The sequence below is a fragment of the Barbus barbus genome (genome assembly GCF_936440315.1).
Source record: "Barbus barbus genome assembly, chromosome: 12".
Taxonomy (NCBI): domain Eukaryota; kingdom Metazoa; phylum Chordata; class Actinopteri; order Cypriniformes; family Cyprinidae; genus Barbus; species Barbus barbus.
The window spans coordinates 32,653,160-32,671,813 of NC_136740.1; the positions used below are offsets into that span (position 1 = coordinate 32,653,160).

At 38.3% G+C, this 18,654-nt stretch overlaps 1 protein-coding gene across 3 annotated transcripts in view; it reads right to left on the bottom strand.

Moving 5' to 3' along the window:
- LOC306878219 (CREB-regulated transcription coactivator 2-like) overlaps positions 1–16,320 on the bottom strand; it is a 33,992-nt gene extending 17,672 nt beyond the window's left edge. Inside the window, exons 1-9 of one of the 3 annotated variants that reach the window (XM_079430418.1) lie at positions 15,992–16,320; positions 13,058–13,159; positions 12,596–12,709; positions 12,443–12,504; positions 10,312–10,383; positions 9,172–9,257; positions 9,000–9,079; positions 8,794–8,843; positions 2,388–2,620 (exon numbers count right to left, since the gene is read on the bottom strand). In XM_079430418.1, the coding sequence (XP_079286544.1) occupies positions 2,388–2,620; positions 8,794–8,843; positions 9,000–9,079; positions 9,172–9,257; positions 10,312–10,383; positions 12,443–12,504; positions 12,596–12,709; positions 13,058–13,159; positions 15,992–16,165 (973 nt within the window). In that variant the 5' untranslated portion in view covers positions 16,166–16,320. The remainder of the gene's footprint in view (positions 1–2,387; positions 2,621–8,793; positions 8,844–8,999; positions 9,080–9,171; positions 9,258–10,311; positions 10,384–12,442; positions 12,505–12,595; positions 12,710–13,057; positions 13,160–15,991) is intronic. The other 2 variants (XM_079430419.1, XM_079430420.1) reach the window with 2 other exon arrangements.
- Between the last annotated feature and the right edge of the window lie 2,334 nt (positions 16,321–18,654).

Sequence of the window (18,654 nt, forward strand, 5' to 3'; positions counted from 1 at the left end):
GAGAAAAGACTGGACGAATACTTGCTCATCAGCCGAGGCAAAGGACTGCCAATCAGACCATTCCTGCAATCAATGATGAGCTGGGATCAAAAAATACTGATAGCTTAAAAATTAATTCCTGTTTCCAAAATTTCTATCAGTCACTGTACAGCTCTGATGTATATGAGGAGGACTCCTCGCTGGAGGTTTTTTAAATGTACAGGTCCCCTCCATAGAACCAGAGTTGACTGCTGAATTAGAGGAGGACCTTACGGTTGAAGAGATAACATCAGCGATTAGATCTATGCAAAGTGGCAGATCAACAGGCCCGGATGGTTTCCCAACAGATTTCTTTAAAACATTCTCAGATCAGCTCTCTCCTTTATTGTTATCAGTCTTTGAAGAACCACTTTCAGTGAAATCCCTTCCATCAACCATGCGTCAGGCAGTTATTTCTTTAATCCTCAAAACAGATAAGAACCCTCTTGAATGCAGCTCATTCCGTCTGATCTCCCTTCTTAACACAGATGCCAAAGTTCTGGCTAAGGTCCTCGCCCGTCGTTTGGAAGGGGTTATATCCCCTGACCAAACAGGTGTTATTAAGAACCGCTACTCTTTTCCTAACATTAGACGTCTTTTGAATATTCTTTACGCACCCTCCCCGCCCGGTACACTAGAGGTAGTGCTTTCACTGGATGCTGGAAAGGCGTTTGACCGGGTGGAGTGGGGCTATCTTTTCAACACACTACAGAGGTTTGGATTTGGCCACAAGTTTATATCTTGGATCAAACGTTTATATACATCTCCATTGGCTGCTGTACGCACTAACAATAATATATCCGCTTACGCTGAGCTTCAACGCGGCACGAGACAGGGTTGTCCTTTGTCCCCACTTTTATTTGCAGTGGCAATGGAACCACTTGCTCTAGCTTTGAGACAAAGAGCTGACATTAAGGGTATTCAGCGGGCAGGATTGGAACATAAGGTCTCGCTGTATGCGGATGATATGTTATTGTACTTGTCTCATCCCCTCTCAAGTCTCCCCAAACTGTTCAATCTAATTACAGAATTTGGCAAAATATCTGGCTACAAAGTCAATATTCAGAAGAGTGAATGAATGCCTGTTGGTGATGGGGTCAGTCTATCATCGTTAGGTTCAGTTCCCTTTAAAATTAGACCTAAGAAATTCAAGTACCTTGGAGTTTGGGTTACACATAACTATAAAGATGTATATGTGGCCAATTATCAGCCTCTCTTATCCAGTTTGAAGCAAGAGCTTGAACGCTGGGACCACCTGCCTCTGTCATTGGGTGGAACAATTAATACGGTAAAGATGAATGTTCTGCCCAAGTTTTTGTATATTTTTCAGTGTCTTCCGTTTTTTTTAACAAAATCTTTCTTCCTCAAACGAAATAATCAGATATCGGCCTTTATTTGAAACAAAAAAACACCAAGGATAAAAAGAAGTATACTGCAGATGTCTCGTGCAAAGGGAGGGATGCACTCCCAAACTTCATGCATTAATATTGGGCAGCCAACATAAGAGCATTGTTATACTGGATAAATAATGACACCTCTGCCCCTGTATGGTTCATTCTGGAGGGGGCTTCAGTTGGGCCTTATTGTGTTCTAGACTACCATTTGCACAGCCCATCTCTAGCTTGACTTCTAATCCGGTTGTTATACATTCAATTAAAATATGGAATCAGATTAGACGGTCCTTTTCCCTTAAAGCACCAATCATAAAAAATGACATGTTTGCCCCATCAATGATGGACCAAGCTTTTGATGCCTGGGCTAGTAAAGGTGTGATCTCACTGTCTGATCTTTATATGGATGGAAAGTTCGCCTCCTTTGAACAGCTGGTACAGAAATATGGCATACCCAAAGCACAGTTCTATAGGTACTTGCAGCTCCGGACTTTTGTAGCATTGAATTCGACCGATTTTCCATCGTGCCCTCCCAATTCATTAATAGACTCAATCTTTGAATATAAATCAGTCAAAAAACAGACTATAAGTAAGATTTACGAACTACTCAACATGTATGATTCAACACCCTTAGACCTACTTAAAAATAAATGGGAGACAGATTTAAACGAACCAATCTCAGAGGAAATTTGGCACAAAATAATACAAGGAATTTTTTCATTATCTATATGCCTTAGACATGCTGTAATACAGTTCAAAATTGTTCATCGTCTGCACTGGTCTAAGGTCAGACTTTCTAAGATTAGGGCTGACATATATCCCATATGCGATCGATGTAGGCAGGCTCCCGCCACTTTGCTGCACGTTCTGGACATGTCTGGACATATATATATATCTCGTGCAGTTCTACTATAAAGCATGAACTCTGAGTGTGAATGTTTCAGTACAGTAAGTGTAGGAGGGTTTGCGGAGGCACACCTGTGGAGTAGAAGGCGCTGGGGCTGTGGATGCCGAGCTGCGTGAGAGTACAGGTCAGGTTCCCCGTGCTGCCGCCGCCGCTCAGATACGGGTATCCCTGCTCATCCGGGTCCAGCGGGGTCGGCAGCGGAGACGGGAAGTGCAGGCTGGACAGATCCGGCAGAGATCCGCCCGTATTTAACACCATCGGGCCGTGAGAAGCGCCGCCCTGCTGGTCCGGAGACGGAAACACACTGAACACAAACACAGGAGTGACTGGTCAGATACTGAAGAATCTTATTTTATCTGTTCGGTAACCATAGTAATTTGAGTTAGGACCACATTTGTGAACCTGGAGCACAAAACCAGTCATAAGGGTACATTTTTCGAAATTGAGATTTCTACATCATCTGATATCTGAATAAATAATCTTTCCATTGATGTATGGTTTGTTATGATAGGACAATATTTGTCTGAGATACAACTATTTGAAAATCTGGAATCTGAGGGAGCAAAAAAATCTAAATATTGAGAAAATCTCCTTTAAAGTTGTTCAAATGAAGTTCTTAGCAATGCATATTACTAATCAAAAATTAAGTTTTGATATATTTACGGTAGGAAATTTACTAAGTATCTTCATGGAACATGATCTTAATATCCTAATGATTTTTGTCATAAAAGAGAAATGTATAATTTTGATCCATACAATGTATTGTTGGCTATTGCTACAAATATACCTGTTACTCATGACTGCTTCTGTGCTGCAGGGACAGATTTAGAACAAAAGCTATTACAGAACAGCATTTCCTAAGTGTGTCATCTTATCTTAACTACAGATAGGCAGGGGCGGACTTAACCAATAGGCGAGGTAAGCGGCCGCTTAGGGCCCCGGGGAATCAGGGGGCCCCGTCTGATATTGGCGAAACATACTTGGCAAATGCTCCAGTGTGTATTTGTGTTATGGAGAGCGTCAAATGTTCCCTCACTGCTCAAAACACTGAGTTCTTGTCAGGTGCTGAGTTCTGTAAGCTTGAGAATCCTCTCATTATAACAAAGTGTAGATAAGATGTAAATAAGAGATTCCTTGTGCAGTGCAGAGAGCTTATTAACAGAACGTCGTGAGATCGAACGCATATAAATGCATGAATGCAATGACTGGAGATTTTCACTTAATAGATTACATTTTCGATTTGTTTCTCAGCAAACCCTATCGTATGTCTTAAGAACACTTGGAATACAGAACGAGCTGCATGGGATAATGTTTATGACATTTGAATCCTTTTTGTAAAAAGATTGAAGTAGTTTACAATTGGACAAGTGCAAGCATTTTGTGATCCGAAAAAAATATGGTAGCTTAATACGGCTTTAGAACAGCATCAGGTTGACTAATTATTTAGGCTACTTAAGTTGTGAAGGGGTAATAGTTATAATAAATAATAGTTATAGCTATAATGAGAGAGAGCTAGCGAGCAAAATAAGGGTTAGGCGTATAAAAAAAAAGCATATACAGGGTTCCCACTCGAAGCCAAATGTCAAATTCCCTGACTTTCACCGACTAAAAAGCTGAATTTCCATGACCTATAATGAATGGAAAAACAGGCCACTGTGATGCTGAGGACTTTTTTTTGCTTTTACCCGTTAAATGCACGTTGATATTTTTTTAACTCAGTCTTTGAAGTGGTCATTTTATAGCAAAAGCTCATAAAAATGGCATATTTGCCTTAGTTAACCGGTACAGCCTGGTGACTGCAGTTGACAGCAGACGGGCTGAATGAGACGCAGTTACTCTCTCTCTGACAGCAGGTGGCGCTTATGGAACAGATACAGCGTTTCCTTGGTTACCACTGTAAACCAGCAGCTTTGCACGTATTAACACTCATTTAAATGCATTATACAGAAGCAAGATGAAAAGAAAAGCTATGTAAAAGCCAGTTCCTCTCAGAAACACACGGGTATTTTTCATACTTTGTATGCATTTGCACATTCAGGCGCAAGAAAAACTCAATTCAGGTGCTTTGATGTCACACAGCGATCGTTCTGCGTGCGTAGTGCCGCTGCATTAGATGACGTCACATATGTTTCAAGTCGGCACGAGAAAGCAAAACCATGACGGAGGCAGAGGATCAAACCATCTCTGCACCTGCACGCTTTGAATCCCAGCTGCTGGGAAAACATGATTAAACATGACTGAAACGTGTCATTCATGTGCAAGTTCAGGGTTTTGGTACTTTAAAGTTTCATGGTTCAGGGGACTTTAAAGATACACCATGTATATGTATGCTCCTGAAATAAAAGTTTAGAAAGATGTGATGCATTTTATTAATATGACTCAACATAAAGAGTCTTTTTTTTAGGGTATAATCAACTATTTTCCATTGTCTTGTCTTTGATAAGCAAACAAAAAAAAATCACAATAAATTGTAAAATTTAATCGGAATAGTGACTTCTAAGATGTGTTTGTTTTAATTGTGACAGTCTATATTAAGTGTATCATTCAACTTTTGCCCATGGTCTAGAGTTAAAAACAAAACAAAAAAAATGGCAACAGCGATATCGAATCACAATTCTTAAAAAATAAATAAAAATAAAAATTCACAATACATATCGTATCGGCACCCAAGTATCGTGATAGTATCGAATTGGGAGGTAGGTGTGTAGGTGTCCAGCTAAATTCAATTAGTGTTTTGTTAGATGGGTATAAAAAAGCTTAGTTTACCGCGGCAGTTGTTGTGTGAAGTCCTCCTCGTGTGAAGACCGAAGAGTGTAAAGAGCATCGACGCCACCGGAAAGGATAGAAGTATCACTTTTTATTTCTCCTCTTTTCTACTACTTGTTTCACTTCTGTTTCAGTTTTTATAACCATTTCTTACTATGTGTAAGTAAGTTGTTGTTTGCAGCATGTGTGTTTGGTAGTGCTATTTCTTAGGATTTCTGATAAACTATACTGTCATGATTTGTATTTGTTATCTATTTTAATTTTAGTCTGAATTTATTATGTCTGTACAGGTCTCTTATTAAGTTTTAGTTTTATTTAATTTCAGTTAATACTTTAATACTTCAACAAACTTAATGGAAATGAAATTATATATATATATAATTTATAAATGTGTATGTATATATGTATGTTTGTACAGGTGCATCTCAATAAATTAGAACGTCGTGGAAAAGTTCTTTCAGCTCAAATTGTGAAACTGGTGTATTAAATAAATTCAGTGCACACAGACTGAAGTAGTTTAAGTCTTTGGTTCTTTTAATTGTGATGATTTAGGCTCACATTTAACAAAAAACTCAACAAATCAGATAATAACAAATAATCTCAACAAATTAGAGTACTTCATAAGACCAATAAAAAAAACATTTTTAGTGAATTGTTGGCCTTCTGGAAAGTATGTTAATTTACTGTATATGCACTCAATACTTGGTAGGGCCTCCTTTTGCTTTAATTCCTGCATCAGTGCAGCGTGGCATGGAGGTGATCAGTCTGTGGCACTGCTGAGGTGGGATAGAAGCCCAGGTTGCTTTGATAGAGGCCTTCAGCTCATCTGCATTGTTGGGTCTGGTGTCTCTCACTAGATTCTCTATGGGGTTCAGGTCAGGCGAGTTTGCTGGCCAATCAAGCACAGTAACACCATGGTCACTGAACCAGCTTTTGGTACCTTTGGCAGTGTGGGCAGGTGCCAAGTCCTGCTGGAAAATGAAATCAGCATCTCCATAAAGCTTGTCAGCAGAAGGAAGCATGAAGTGCTCTAAAATCTCCTGGTAGATGGCTGCGTTGACTGTGGACTTCAGAAAACACAGTGGACCAACACCAGCAGATGACATGCAGCCCAAATCATCTCTGACTGTGGAAACTTCACACTGGACTTCAAGCAACATGGATTCTGTGCCTCTCCACTCTTCCTCCAGACTCTGGGACCTTGATTTCCAAATGAAATGCAAAATTGATTTCATCTGAAAAGAGGACTTTGGAGCACTGAGCAACAGTCCAGTTCTTTTTCTCCACAGCCCAGGTAAGATGCTTCTGACGTTGTCTCTGGTTCAGAAGTGGCTTGGTAGCTCTTTTCCTGAAGACGTCTGAGCGTGGAGACTCTTGATGCACTGACTCCAGCTTCAGTCCACTCCTTCTGAAGCTCTCACAAGTGTTTGAATCAGCTTTGCTTGACAGTATTCTCAAGCTTGCGGTCATCCCTGTTGCTTGTGCACCTTTTCCTACCCAAATTCTTCCTTCCAGTCAACTTTGCATTTAATATGCTTTGATACAGCACTCTGTGAACAGCCACAGCTTTCAGTAATGACCCTCTGTGACTTACCCTCTTTGTGGAGGACGTCAATGTTCATCTTCTGGATCATTGCCAAGTCAGCAGTCTTCTCCATTATTGTGGTTTCATATAATACAGTATATTTTCATATACTGTAGAGATGGTCATTAATTAAAACTCAAATGTAAATATTCTAATATTTTGAGATACTGATTTTTGACTTTCATGAGCTGTAAGCTCTAATCATCAAAATTAAAACAAAAGAAACTTGTGAAATGTTTTACTTTACATGTAATGAATCTAAAATATATGAAAGTTTCACTTTTTGAAATAACAAGAAAAACTTTTTCATGACATTCTAATTTATTGAGATGCACCTGTATGTGTGTGTGTGTGTGTGTGTGTAGTTGTACATATACATATATATAGTTGTTTTTTTGGTGTTTGGATTAGTGTTTTGTTAGAATGATTATTATACTCTTATACCTTTTGTTCTTTAATATTTTGAACTGTTTTTAGCTTTTTTTTCATTTAAATGTTAAGTTTTGAAATTTTGTTGTATGCATTTGTCATTTTTATTTAATTTCTTTATTTTTTAAATGTGTATAGGTAGTATTTATAAAGTTTTAGCTTTTGGTTTTGGATCTGTTTTTAGTTGTTTTAATACTACAATTGATTGCTTCTGTTGTCCTCATTTGTAAGTCGCTTTGGATAAAAGCATCTGCTAAATGACTAAATAATAATAATAATAATAATAATAATAATAAGTGTATCGTCCCATCCCTACCAACAGTGGTATTACATTTATTAATAATTTACTGAAAATTAAGAACGGAGATGTTTAATAGTAGAAAGACTAGGGCTGGGAAAATAATTCGATGCATGGCGAATGGAGAAATGATTCTGAGATTTTCCGAATGCATGGTGATTGTTTCTGGAGTGGATTCTGAGCTTAGTTTTGAACAGCAGGTGGCGCTGCATGCTTCAGAAACAACCGTGCTCTGCTCGTTTCCAAATCCTTACACACTTGAACCTAAAAATCATTCATAAGATTGGACAAGGTTGAAGTGAATTACAAGAGTGTTCACAGTGGACTGTGTTTACATTAATCTGACGTCATAAAAGCATTCTGAGCCGAGGTGAGATTACAGACTCAGTGCTCTTCAGCGCTCTTCTTCATCAGCATTTGAGTGTGTGGATAAACACTAGAGTAGAGCGCCACCTGCTGTTAAAATATAAGCTCAGAATCCAGTCCAGAGAGAATCGCCATGCATTCAGAAGATCTCAGAATCCATTCTGCAGCCATTTATCATCGCAGGCCTAAAACAGACGAGGACATACAGCAGACAAACACAAAGAGACTAAAACATTAAAACAGGAACCAGCATCTTCAGCGGACAGAGATAATATCATCACCACACAGTTTCAATACAAAAACAACTAACACATTAACTAGAAATCACATAATCAGTCAATCCAATCACTGACTCTGAGCGGCACTTCATTCTCCACAACCACTGACTGCTATGAATTTTATTTGTTATGTGCTTCATTAATATCTGACTGCTTTAGCTTACAATAATGCAACTTGCAATTAAATTAATGTATGAATATGTTCTGAAACTAAGAGTGAGAAACAAAGACTGACACAAACAGGCAGCACTGCAGCAGAAAACCAGAATAAAAAAACGCCTTCGGTCAAGAAATACAGCCAGGCAATAAACCACTTTAACCAAGCATGTGTGTGTGTGTGTGTGTGTGTGTGTGTGTGTGTGTGTGTGTGTGTAATTTATCACAGTGAATTAGTGCTGAGCAGAGATGCACTGAAATCTCTAAACATGCTGTAAAGCAATACTGTGGACTGAAAAACTCGACCAGAATCATTAGACTGATCATAACAACATATATATATATACATACAATAACATTTAAACATGTCTTATTTTATATATAACAGATAATTAAATAATTATGAGTATATAAGTTTTATAAGTGATCATTTTTGGTCTTTGGCCCACAATTTTCTTTTTCAGCCAATCACTTTCATTCAGCTTCATCAGCAGTGCTGAGTTTAGTCTGAGTAATAGATAGCAGCACACACACACACAGATGATGTGAATGATTGACTGATGGTGTGAGCAGGCGTGTGATTGGCCGGTCAGACTCACGTGATTCCAGGCACCTCACAGGACTTTGGTCGTGAAGAGAGCAGCGACAGCTGAAGAGAAGAGAAGAAACACACTGTGAGCTGATCTATACACTGAGTTTCATCAGGACATCATTCAGTGTGCTGATTAAACCCTGTCAGGGACCTTTCACTGTCTCTGTGATGATATTTTAATCACACACACACACACACGAGCTGCGTTCGCACCTTTCTGGGGTCCCAGGGTTTGAGGAGGCGTCCGTCGTCAGGACTGTTCTCCTCGATTGGAGGAGCAGGATAGGAGAAGACTGCAGGAGGAACAGAGGCTCATCAGTAGAGACTCAAACACACATCTAATGAGCGTCTAACACACACACACACACACGTGAGTGTCACTGACCGGCCGGTCGGCGGAGTCCTGTGGAGAACGGATCTCCAGCCGGTGGATTCATCACACTCGTGTGCAGCGCCGAGTCAGAGTTAGTCCTGCAGACACACACACACACACACACACACATATAACATACGAGACACGCTCAGAGACATGTGATTTACTGAAGAACCAGACCAGCCTACAGACCGTCCACATCAGACGCTCAAGAACCCTTCACAAAAATCAGCCAATCTAATGCTTTCTGACCGAGAGAGAGACGGATCACCTGTCCCAAAATGGGCTTTGAGACCTGATGAACGTAGTCAATTAATGAAATCATAAAACGTAAAATGTAAAATAAATAATTTATTAAAAAGGTCAAATCAAAGATGTAAAATTAAAATTAATAACTTCATAAAAATAAAACACTATTAAAAAATATATATATATTTTTTAAACCCAACCCAACCCTAAAAAGTAATTAAACCATAAAAATGTGAAATTAAAGTAATTAATTTTACAATAAATAAAAATAAATAACAAAATAAAGCACTTGCTACAAATTAGGTAAATCATTAAAAAACTATTTAAAATGATTTAAAAGTATTTAATCATTTATTTAAAATAAAAAATCCCAACCCAACCCTAAAAATTATAAAATTAATGTAAAATTAAAATGAATAAATAATTTTACAAGAAATAATAAAATCACACACACAATTAGGTAACACATACTACAAATTAGGTAAATCATTAAAATGTTAATAAAATAAAAAAATACATGTACTAAAAATTAATTAAATCAATGTTACAGTTAAAATAAATAAAATAAAAACATCAAAATAAAAAGGCATTCAAATTAATCAGATTAATAAATTAAAGAATAATAAACTAAATCAAATAAATCAAAACTATTTTAAAAATAAATAAAAAAGCCAGCCCTAAAAACTAATTAAACCATAAAAATATAAAATGAATTTGAATAAATTATTTTAAATAAAGCACTTACTACAAATGAGGTAAATCATTAAAATATTTCATTTAAAATTAAAAATGTAAAAAATTTAAACCATCAAAATCTAATTTTCTACAAAAAATAAATAATTGTGTTCAAAAGTGATCAGCAGAAGAATGATCCACTGAAGAAGTGCAGTGTTTTCTGATCACCTGTTGAGCGCTGTGGTCGGCAGCTGCTGGAATATCTGGCTCTTGTCCATCGCAAAGTTACTGTTCCAGTCCCTTCATGATCGACAGAGAAACCTCTGTTACTTCCAGAAGTGAAGAAGAGCAAACTCAAGAGACGAGCAGCTTTGCCAAAGAACCAGCGGAGCGAAGGACAGATTCAGAGCAGGAAGAGCAGACGTGTTAAACACGGACCGACCGACCGAACTAACCGACCCGCGCACACACACCTGTGCTCAGCCTGTGTGTGTGTGTGTGTGTGTGTTTCTGATCATCATCATCCGTGTCTGTGAAATCTGCTCCGTTCGGTCCAGAAGATCAGAATCAGAGAGCAAAGAGATGAGGAACGGAAGCAAAGAGAGAATCTCCAGAACAAGAGTCCTCAAACACACCAGAAAGAGAAGAACAGCAGATGATGCAGGAGAGAGCAGTTATAACAAAAAAAGGAAGAAAAAAAATGAAAATATTGTAGGGCCTTATTGTTCAAAATGTTGAAATTGAGAGTTTTGGACTTATTTTTCACTGAAATAAATGGTTTTGTTATTACACAGAGAGTAAAGTACCAAAAAAAGGTACCAGTACCGAATTACAGGCACCGATTCCGGTACCATACCGGTTCAAATGTGAACGGTACCCAACCCTAACGCTGACTGACACACACACTCTCTCTCACTCACACTCACACACCCCTTTTCCACCAAGGCAGTTCCAGTACTGGTTCAAAAAAAAGCGCTTGCATCAGAGGCTGGGGGCGGGGTTACCGTGACCAACATGACGACAGAAACTTTAGACCGCCATATTTGAAATAGCAGCTAAACACGAACATGTAGGATTCGCCGTGTTTGGATGCCAATGTAGGTTCGCAAAGCCATGAACATCAATAGCAACGCAACGTCCGCCATTGTTGATAGTTTGTTTAGGCTTGTTCGGCGCTGTGGGGACCGGTCGGTGCGAGGCATCGGGGTGCTGCGGGAGCGACTGGAAAGCAGACGGCTCTTTATGCTTTTGGATTGCTCTCGCGGTGTGTTGTGTGCTGATCGAACGATCTGTCTGCGTGGCGCCGATGCACCTCGAACAAGCCTGTTGTGTTCTGCGCTAGTGATCCGAAACATGAAACGTATTGTGACGTAAGACCTGGCTCTGTATTGGCTCTCTAGCCTGTGGAAAAGCAACCGGTTCTTAAAGCGCTCGCCAGTCGAACCAACTAAGAACCGGCTATAGCACTGGCTCTGAACTAGCACCTGGTTCCTGCTGGTGGAAAGGGGGTAACACACACTCTCACACACACAGTCCACAAATAGGCATCCACACAAAATCATGAGCTATGACTGCAGCAAATGAAGTGCCATCACTGCTGCACTGTTATAAAGATCTCATTGATTTACATTACAAGCATCTGAACTTCATCATATAAATATCAGCATCTGTAGAAAATTCATAATTTTGTTCAGTTTGAATCTCTGAATAAAATTGAGCTCCATATTCTCACTATATCAGAGCCATAAAAGCCTGATGGAGCAAGTATATTATACCAAACATCAAAAACAGACACAAACGTTTTTCTGGATTTTTTTCTAAATATTTTATGTTCTGTCTTTAAAGGTTTAGGTTTAATAAATGATTCCATATTGAGGGAAAAATCAATTCTGAATATTATTTCATATGTCAGGCTTTACAGGGTTAACAGAATATTGAAATGAACAAAAATAAATTTATTTACCCTGCTAGTCACTCTATAATTTTTATTACTTATTTTATATATATTTTCCTTATATAAACAGTATCCATTAGTCTTGAATTTTAGTAATAATGCTGCAAAAATAGCAAACCTCTCATCAAAAAAATCCTGAACAATCAATTTTTTAATATTACTAAATTAAAATTACTACTATATATTTTACTACTAGAATGTTTCACTGTAAGATAAAAAGTGAATATTTGAAAATAAATATAATTTTACTTTACATTACAACTGTAAAATACTAAAATTTGTGTACATCCTATTTTAATTTTTTTTAATCAAATGGCAGCCTTTGTGATTTGATACATCAGAATTTGAGTTTTATTTCCATTAATGGTTTTTATTTTACAGTAATTGAACCAATAAGCACGTTACCTTCTCCAGCTGGGGTCGGGGGGCGGAGACAGATACACTGAGCTGCTGTGAGAGCTGTCCGTCTGAGGTCAGAGGTCAAGGACACCGACAGCATCAGCATGATAACTCCAGACACACACAAACCTGCAGGAGAGACTGAGCTGGGAAGGATACTTGTCTCTTGTAGGGTCTGCTGGGAGAGATGAAGTGCCGGTCTCTGTGAACACGCTCCACCAGACCATGATGCCGTGTGGAGCGACTGGAGTCCAGCGGAGAGTGAAACGAGCCCTGAGACACACACACACACAGGATTACATGAGCTGAATCATTGCATCCAATGACACACACACACACACACACGTTTGTTTTTGTGAAAAGTGGGAACTCTCCATAGGCGTAATGGTTTTTATACTGAACAAACTGTGTGTGCTATTGCCCTACACCTACCCTACACCTAAACTTAGCCCTCACAGGAGACTTTGTGCATTTCTACTTTCCCAAAAAAAACTCACTCTGTATGATTTATAAGCGTTTTGAAAAGTGGGGACATGGGGCAATGTCCTCATAAATCACCTTCACCTTGTAATACCTGTGTCATTATACACATTTATGTCATCATTTGTCACAAAAACACACCTGCAGGTCCGAGGCACTCCTGCCGATCTGGTTGACGTTGGGCAGAGATCCACCATAATACGGGCCCTGAGTTCGTGCCAAACGGACCTTTTGCGCCTGAATCTGAAACAAAAGACAAGAAACCAATAAAAGTTAAAAAGCAGCATAATTTAAAATAAAAATTTTTTTTTTGAAATCTTTAAAATTTAACAAAAAGTTCTTAAACCATAAAAATATGAAGTTAAAATGAATAAAAACCATCAAAATTAAAGTGAATCATAAACGTAAATCAGAAAAAGGTAAATAAAACTATAAAGTAAAACACCAACTTGTTAAAAAAATAAATAATTAAATTTTAATTTTACAACAATAACAAATCAATATAAAATGCTGGCTAAATATTTATTAAAATAATAAAAATGTTACAATGAAATACAAATTTGAAATAAAAATCTATATAAAACGCCCAAAATATTCAAAAAGAAATAAAAATAATATTTTACCAAAAATCCCCAAAATTACAAACTATTACTAAAATGTATTAAATCACAAAAAAATAATAATCAAAACAAAACACTTAATACAAAGTCATTAAATCATCAATTTACACAAATCCTAAAAAATAAATGCAATATTTTATTTGTTTATCCACGTTATTTGGTCATTAACCGACATCAGAGAACCATGAACATATGAATGCGCTGTTATTATATTATTGAAATATTAAATTCAAGTCTTTTAACTTAAGGAGAATTGGCTGACAAAAAAAATGTTTGGGAATCGCTGCACTAATGGATTTATAACGTGTGGCATCTGATGCTCTGCTGAAATCAGAGTTAACATCTGTTTAACCCGGGGTTAAAATATACATTTACTACTGAGAGCGGTTTAGGCAAGAGCTCGATCCCATTACTGAGTCTGAGAGTGTGTTTGAGGGTCAGAGGTCAAACTGATCACGATTATCCACTCTGACCCTGGCTAACACACGCGTTACGCTCTGCTAGAGACCCGCACATAAACATGAGACGACACACACACACCTGCTCAACATCTGCAGATAACAACACTGACAGCAGCAGCGGTGGAGAATCAGACTGATACAGACACAGCATCAGATCAATACACCAGCCTCCGTATCCATAATCCATAATTAATCAAATCATAATTAAACAGACTGCCTCGGGGAGTTATGATCCATTCAGATTCACTTATTCACCAACAATCTCATCAGAATTACATCATAACCTTTATAAATTACAATAAAGATAAAAGACTTGATTGATGCAAAAATGTAACAATAACTTTTTTAAAAATCCAAATTAAACAGTAAAATGTAATTGAATTTTAAATTGCAAACTGAAAAAATAATTTTGCATTCATAGAACCAGGTTTACTTTGATACTTTTCAAATAAAACAATCTAAATAAATACAATTTATTTAATTTATTCTAATTAAAATAAATAAAACCAAATCAAAATAAATCACTTAGTAATGGGTCAAAGATATTTAAATGTCCGCATCAAAAGAAATTTGACCAAAGTGATTTTATATGCATAGAAAACACATTAAATGCAAGTAAAGTGTCTACTTTTAAGGTTTCAAATATGTTTTGGGAGAATAAAATGTTAAAATGTGGGTGAAATAATGATCCATAATCATTCAGTGCAACACTTATATTTATGTAAAAATTTAAAAACATACTTATTCTGATCTGTACATATTACAATATATAAAATAATAAGTAAGCATAGTACATTTTATTGGATTTTAAATGAGTAAACAATGATTGCAGACAAATAGCCGAATTGGGATCATGGCAAAGTCTTTTAATGTACAATTTTTAAGTCTTTTAATGAGTCATAATCTGATTCTTGTGGTAAATATGCCTGATCAGATTGTTACACTCAATGACATTTAAGTGTCTGTTTTCTGTAAATCATGGTAAAAATGATGATATTTATTTTATGCTCAGAAGAAAAACTATTTAATTAAACAGGACACTTTCTAATATATTGTAAATACAGCCACAATAATTCAAGCTGTATTTCACGCTGTTTTGAGGCTTGAAAACCCTTTCATCTTTGACCCAAATATTAACTTAATGATAGGATGCTAATTAAAAACCATTTTATTTTATAATTTAAGTTTCAGTATGTGGTTTATTTTTATTAGCAACACTAAACCCTAAACAAATCATAAAATGCAAAATTAAGATTAAAAACGCGGTTTACTACAACCTAATTAAAATCTAATTAAGTAGATTAAATCATACAAATAATGTAAATAAATAATTAAAAGTGAAGTAACGTTACGTGTTTTATTTGTTTAGCTGAACGTCACTAATTCAGACTCAGTTACTGAAAGTGTAAAATCATCTCATGTGACCAGGACTGGTGATGCTAGTAAAGGTCTCTTAACTAACCAGCTCTGACATTAGTTAGTTAGTTAGTTATCATCCACACAGACGTACCATGGTACAAGTCCACAAAATACCAGGGTAATGTTAGGTTCTGGCAGCGTTTAGAGACTGCCAGCACATAAAACCCATCAGACCGACAGAACGAGCTTCACATGTGAGGTTAGAGACGGACACCGTGAGATTAACGCGATAATAACTCCAGAATAGCGTTTATTATTATATGAGTGAAGTGTGAGGAGCTAATGCTAATCTGCTGCTAACCGCTTCCTGTCAGAGAAACTCATCAAACTCACACAAGAATTAAACGCGATTGTGCTGTCGTTTAATCTCAGTGCATCTCTAAAAACATCTCTCATGTAATTCAAGTGTCTTTAACGTCTCTCGCGGATTTCGTTTTCACGATCTCCGCGTTATTTTCGTTAGCTTCCGTTAGCTCGTGCGCTACTACCTGCTCGCGCGCGCCGAGAGAAAAACACGGATTTGACGGTTTCCCGCGGGAAGCCCGTTCCCGTTACCGTGTGTGTGTGTTCGTTACCCGTGTGGAGGTGAGGTCCATCATGACCTCCTGGAACGCCGCCGTCTCCTCCGCCTGTCTCTGAGTGTGTAGCGCGATCTTCTCGCTGAACTTTCGCGGGTTTGAGGCGCCGGGCGCGGGAACAGAGCCGCCGTGATTCGGTCCCGGTCCGCAAGTAGCTCCCGCGGAGGACATGATGAGCGGAACACCGTACTCACATACACACCGGAGAACCGAGCGAGCGGAGAACCGACACAGAGAGAGAGACGCGGACACTAGCCCTCTAGGGGCACGAGCGAGACTGACACTGACTCACACACACACACTCGCTCGCGCTCTCTCTCTGTTTCACACACACACACACACACACACAGACACAGACACGCACACAAACACACACACAACCACACAACCACACAGACACAGACACACACACACACACATGTTGTTTTTTGTGGTTTATGGGGACTCTCCATAGGCGTAATGGTTTTTATACTGAACAAACTGTGTGTGCTATTGCTCTACACCAACCCTACACCTAAACTTAGCCCTCACAGGAGACTTTGTGCATTTTTAGATTTTCAAAAAAACACCATTTAGTATGTTTTTTAAGCCTTTTGAATTACGGGGACATAGGCAGTGTCCTCATAAACCACCTTCATATTGTAATACCTCTGTCATACCCATGTCATTATACACATTTGTGTCCTCATAAACCACATAAACATGCACACACACACACACACACTTAACACAGACACACGCTCGCAATTCTGAGAACATATGAGTCTTTTTTTTCTCCTCAGAACTGTATTTATAACTTGCAATTGTGAGAAAAAAAAGTCAAAATTGTGCAATAAAGTGAAAATTACCGTTTTTATTTTTTATTCAGTAGTGGAAACGCTTCCATACTTAATACAAACAATTTCTTGTAAATGAAAAAGTAATGGGTTACTTTACTAGTTACTTGTAAAAAAGTAATCTGATTACGTAACTCACGTTACCACCAACACCGACTCAACACACACACACAATAACACACTATAATTAAAATACTTATCTACCATTATTATCTTTATTTTAATTAGATTTATTGTGATCAAATACTGTCGTAAACACTTTGTTGTGAAGGTAACAAACATTAAATCAGTTCTCTGATAGTACAGATGTGTGTGTGTGTGAGTGTGTGTGTGTGTCTGTGTCTGTGTGTGTGTCTGTGTGTGTGTCTGTGTGTGTCTGTGTGTGTGTGTGTGTGTCTGTGTGTGCGTGTGTCTGTGTGCGTGTTTGTGTGCGTGTCTGTGTGTGTGTCTGTGTGTGTGTGGTTGTGTGTCTGTGTGCGTGTTTGTGTGCGTGTCTGTGTGTGTGTGTCTGTGTGTGTGTCTGTGTGTGTGTGTGTGTCTGTGTGTGCGTGTGTCTGTGTGCGTGTTTGTGTGCGTGTCTGTGTGTGTGTCTGTGTGTGTGTCTGTGTGTGTGTGCGCATTTGTGTGCGTGTCTGTGTGTGTGTCTGTGTGTGTGTGTGTCTGTGTGCGCGTTTGTGTGCGTGTCTGTGTGCGTGTCTGTGTGTGTGTGTGTCTGTGTGTGCGTGTGTCTGTGTGCGTGTTTGTGTGCGTGTCTGTGTGTGTGTCTGTGTGTGTGTGTGTCTGTGTGTGCGTGTGTCTGTGTGCGTGTTTGTGTGCGTGTCTGTGTGTGTGTGTGTGTGTGTGTCTGTGTGTGCGTGTGTCTGTGTGCGCGTTTGTGTGGGTGTGTGTCTGTGTGCGTGTTTGTGTCTGTGTCTGTGTGTGTGTGTGCGTGAGAGTGTCTGTGTGTCTGTGTGTGTGTGTCTGTGTGTGTCTGTGTGTGTGTGTGTGTCTGTGTGTGTGTGCGTGTGTGTGAGAGTGTCTGTGTGTGTGTGTGTCTGTGTGCGTGTTTGTGTGCGTGTCTGTGTGTGTGTGTGTGTGTCTGTGTGTGCGTGTGTCTGTGTGCGCGTTTGTGTGCGTGTGTGTCTGTGTGTGCGTGTGTCTGTGTGCGTGTTTGTGTCTGTGTCTGTGTGAGAGTGTCTGTGTGTCTGTGTGTGTGTGTCTGTGTGTGTGTCTGTGTCTGTGTGTGTGTGCGTGTGTGTGTGCGTGTGTGTGAGAGTGTCTGTGTGTGTGTGTGTGTGTGTCTGCAGGATCATATTAATGTTTCACACAGGAACACATGATTATAACTGTAGCCTGATCCTACATGTCAAATACTGGAGCACTTCATCTAACATATATTAATATAAAACGCAGGATATTTCAACTAAAGCAGCAGAAAATGTCAAACATTACTAGTATGTTATTCTCCTCATGATCTCTCCATAGTAAATAAACCTGTCTGTTAGTATGATTTCTGATTATTTTTCATAAATCAAAACAATAAAAACAAAACAGCAGTGAAAGTGATTGAACTGACTACGTTTCATGATTAATATGAAAATGAAATCATAACTAAGCAAACCATACAGAAACTAGATTGTAACAAAACTTCCATGTTTGCCATATCTGATATCATAAAGCAGTTAGTCGTGTTGCTGCGTTGTGATTGGTCAATCCAGGATTCTCTCTTCCACAAATTAAGGCCTAAAAAAACATCTTAAATCAGAGCAGAAAGTGTCAAATTCATAAAGTCATGGCATGTTGCGTTCACTGCAAAAATTAATATCTTTGTCAGTATTTCTGTCT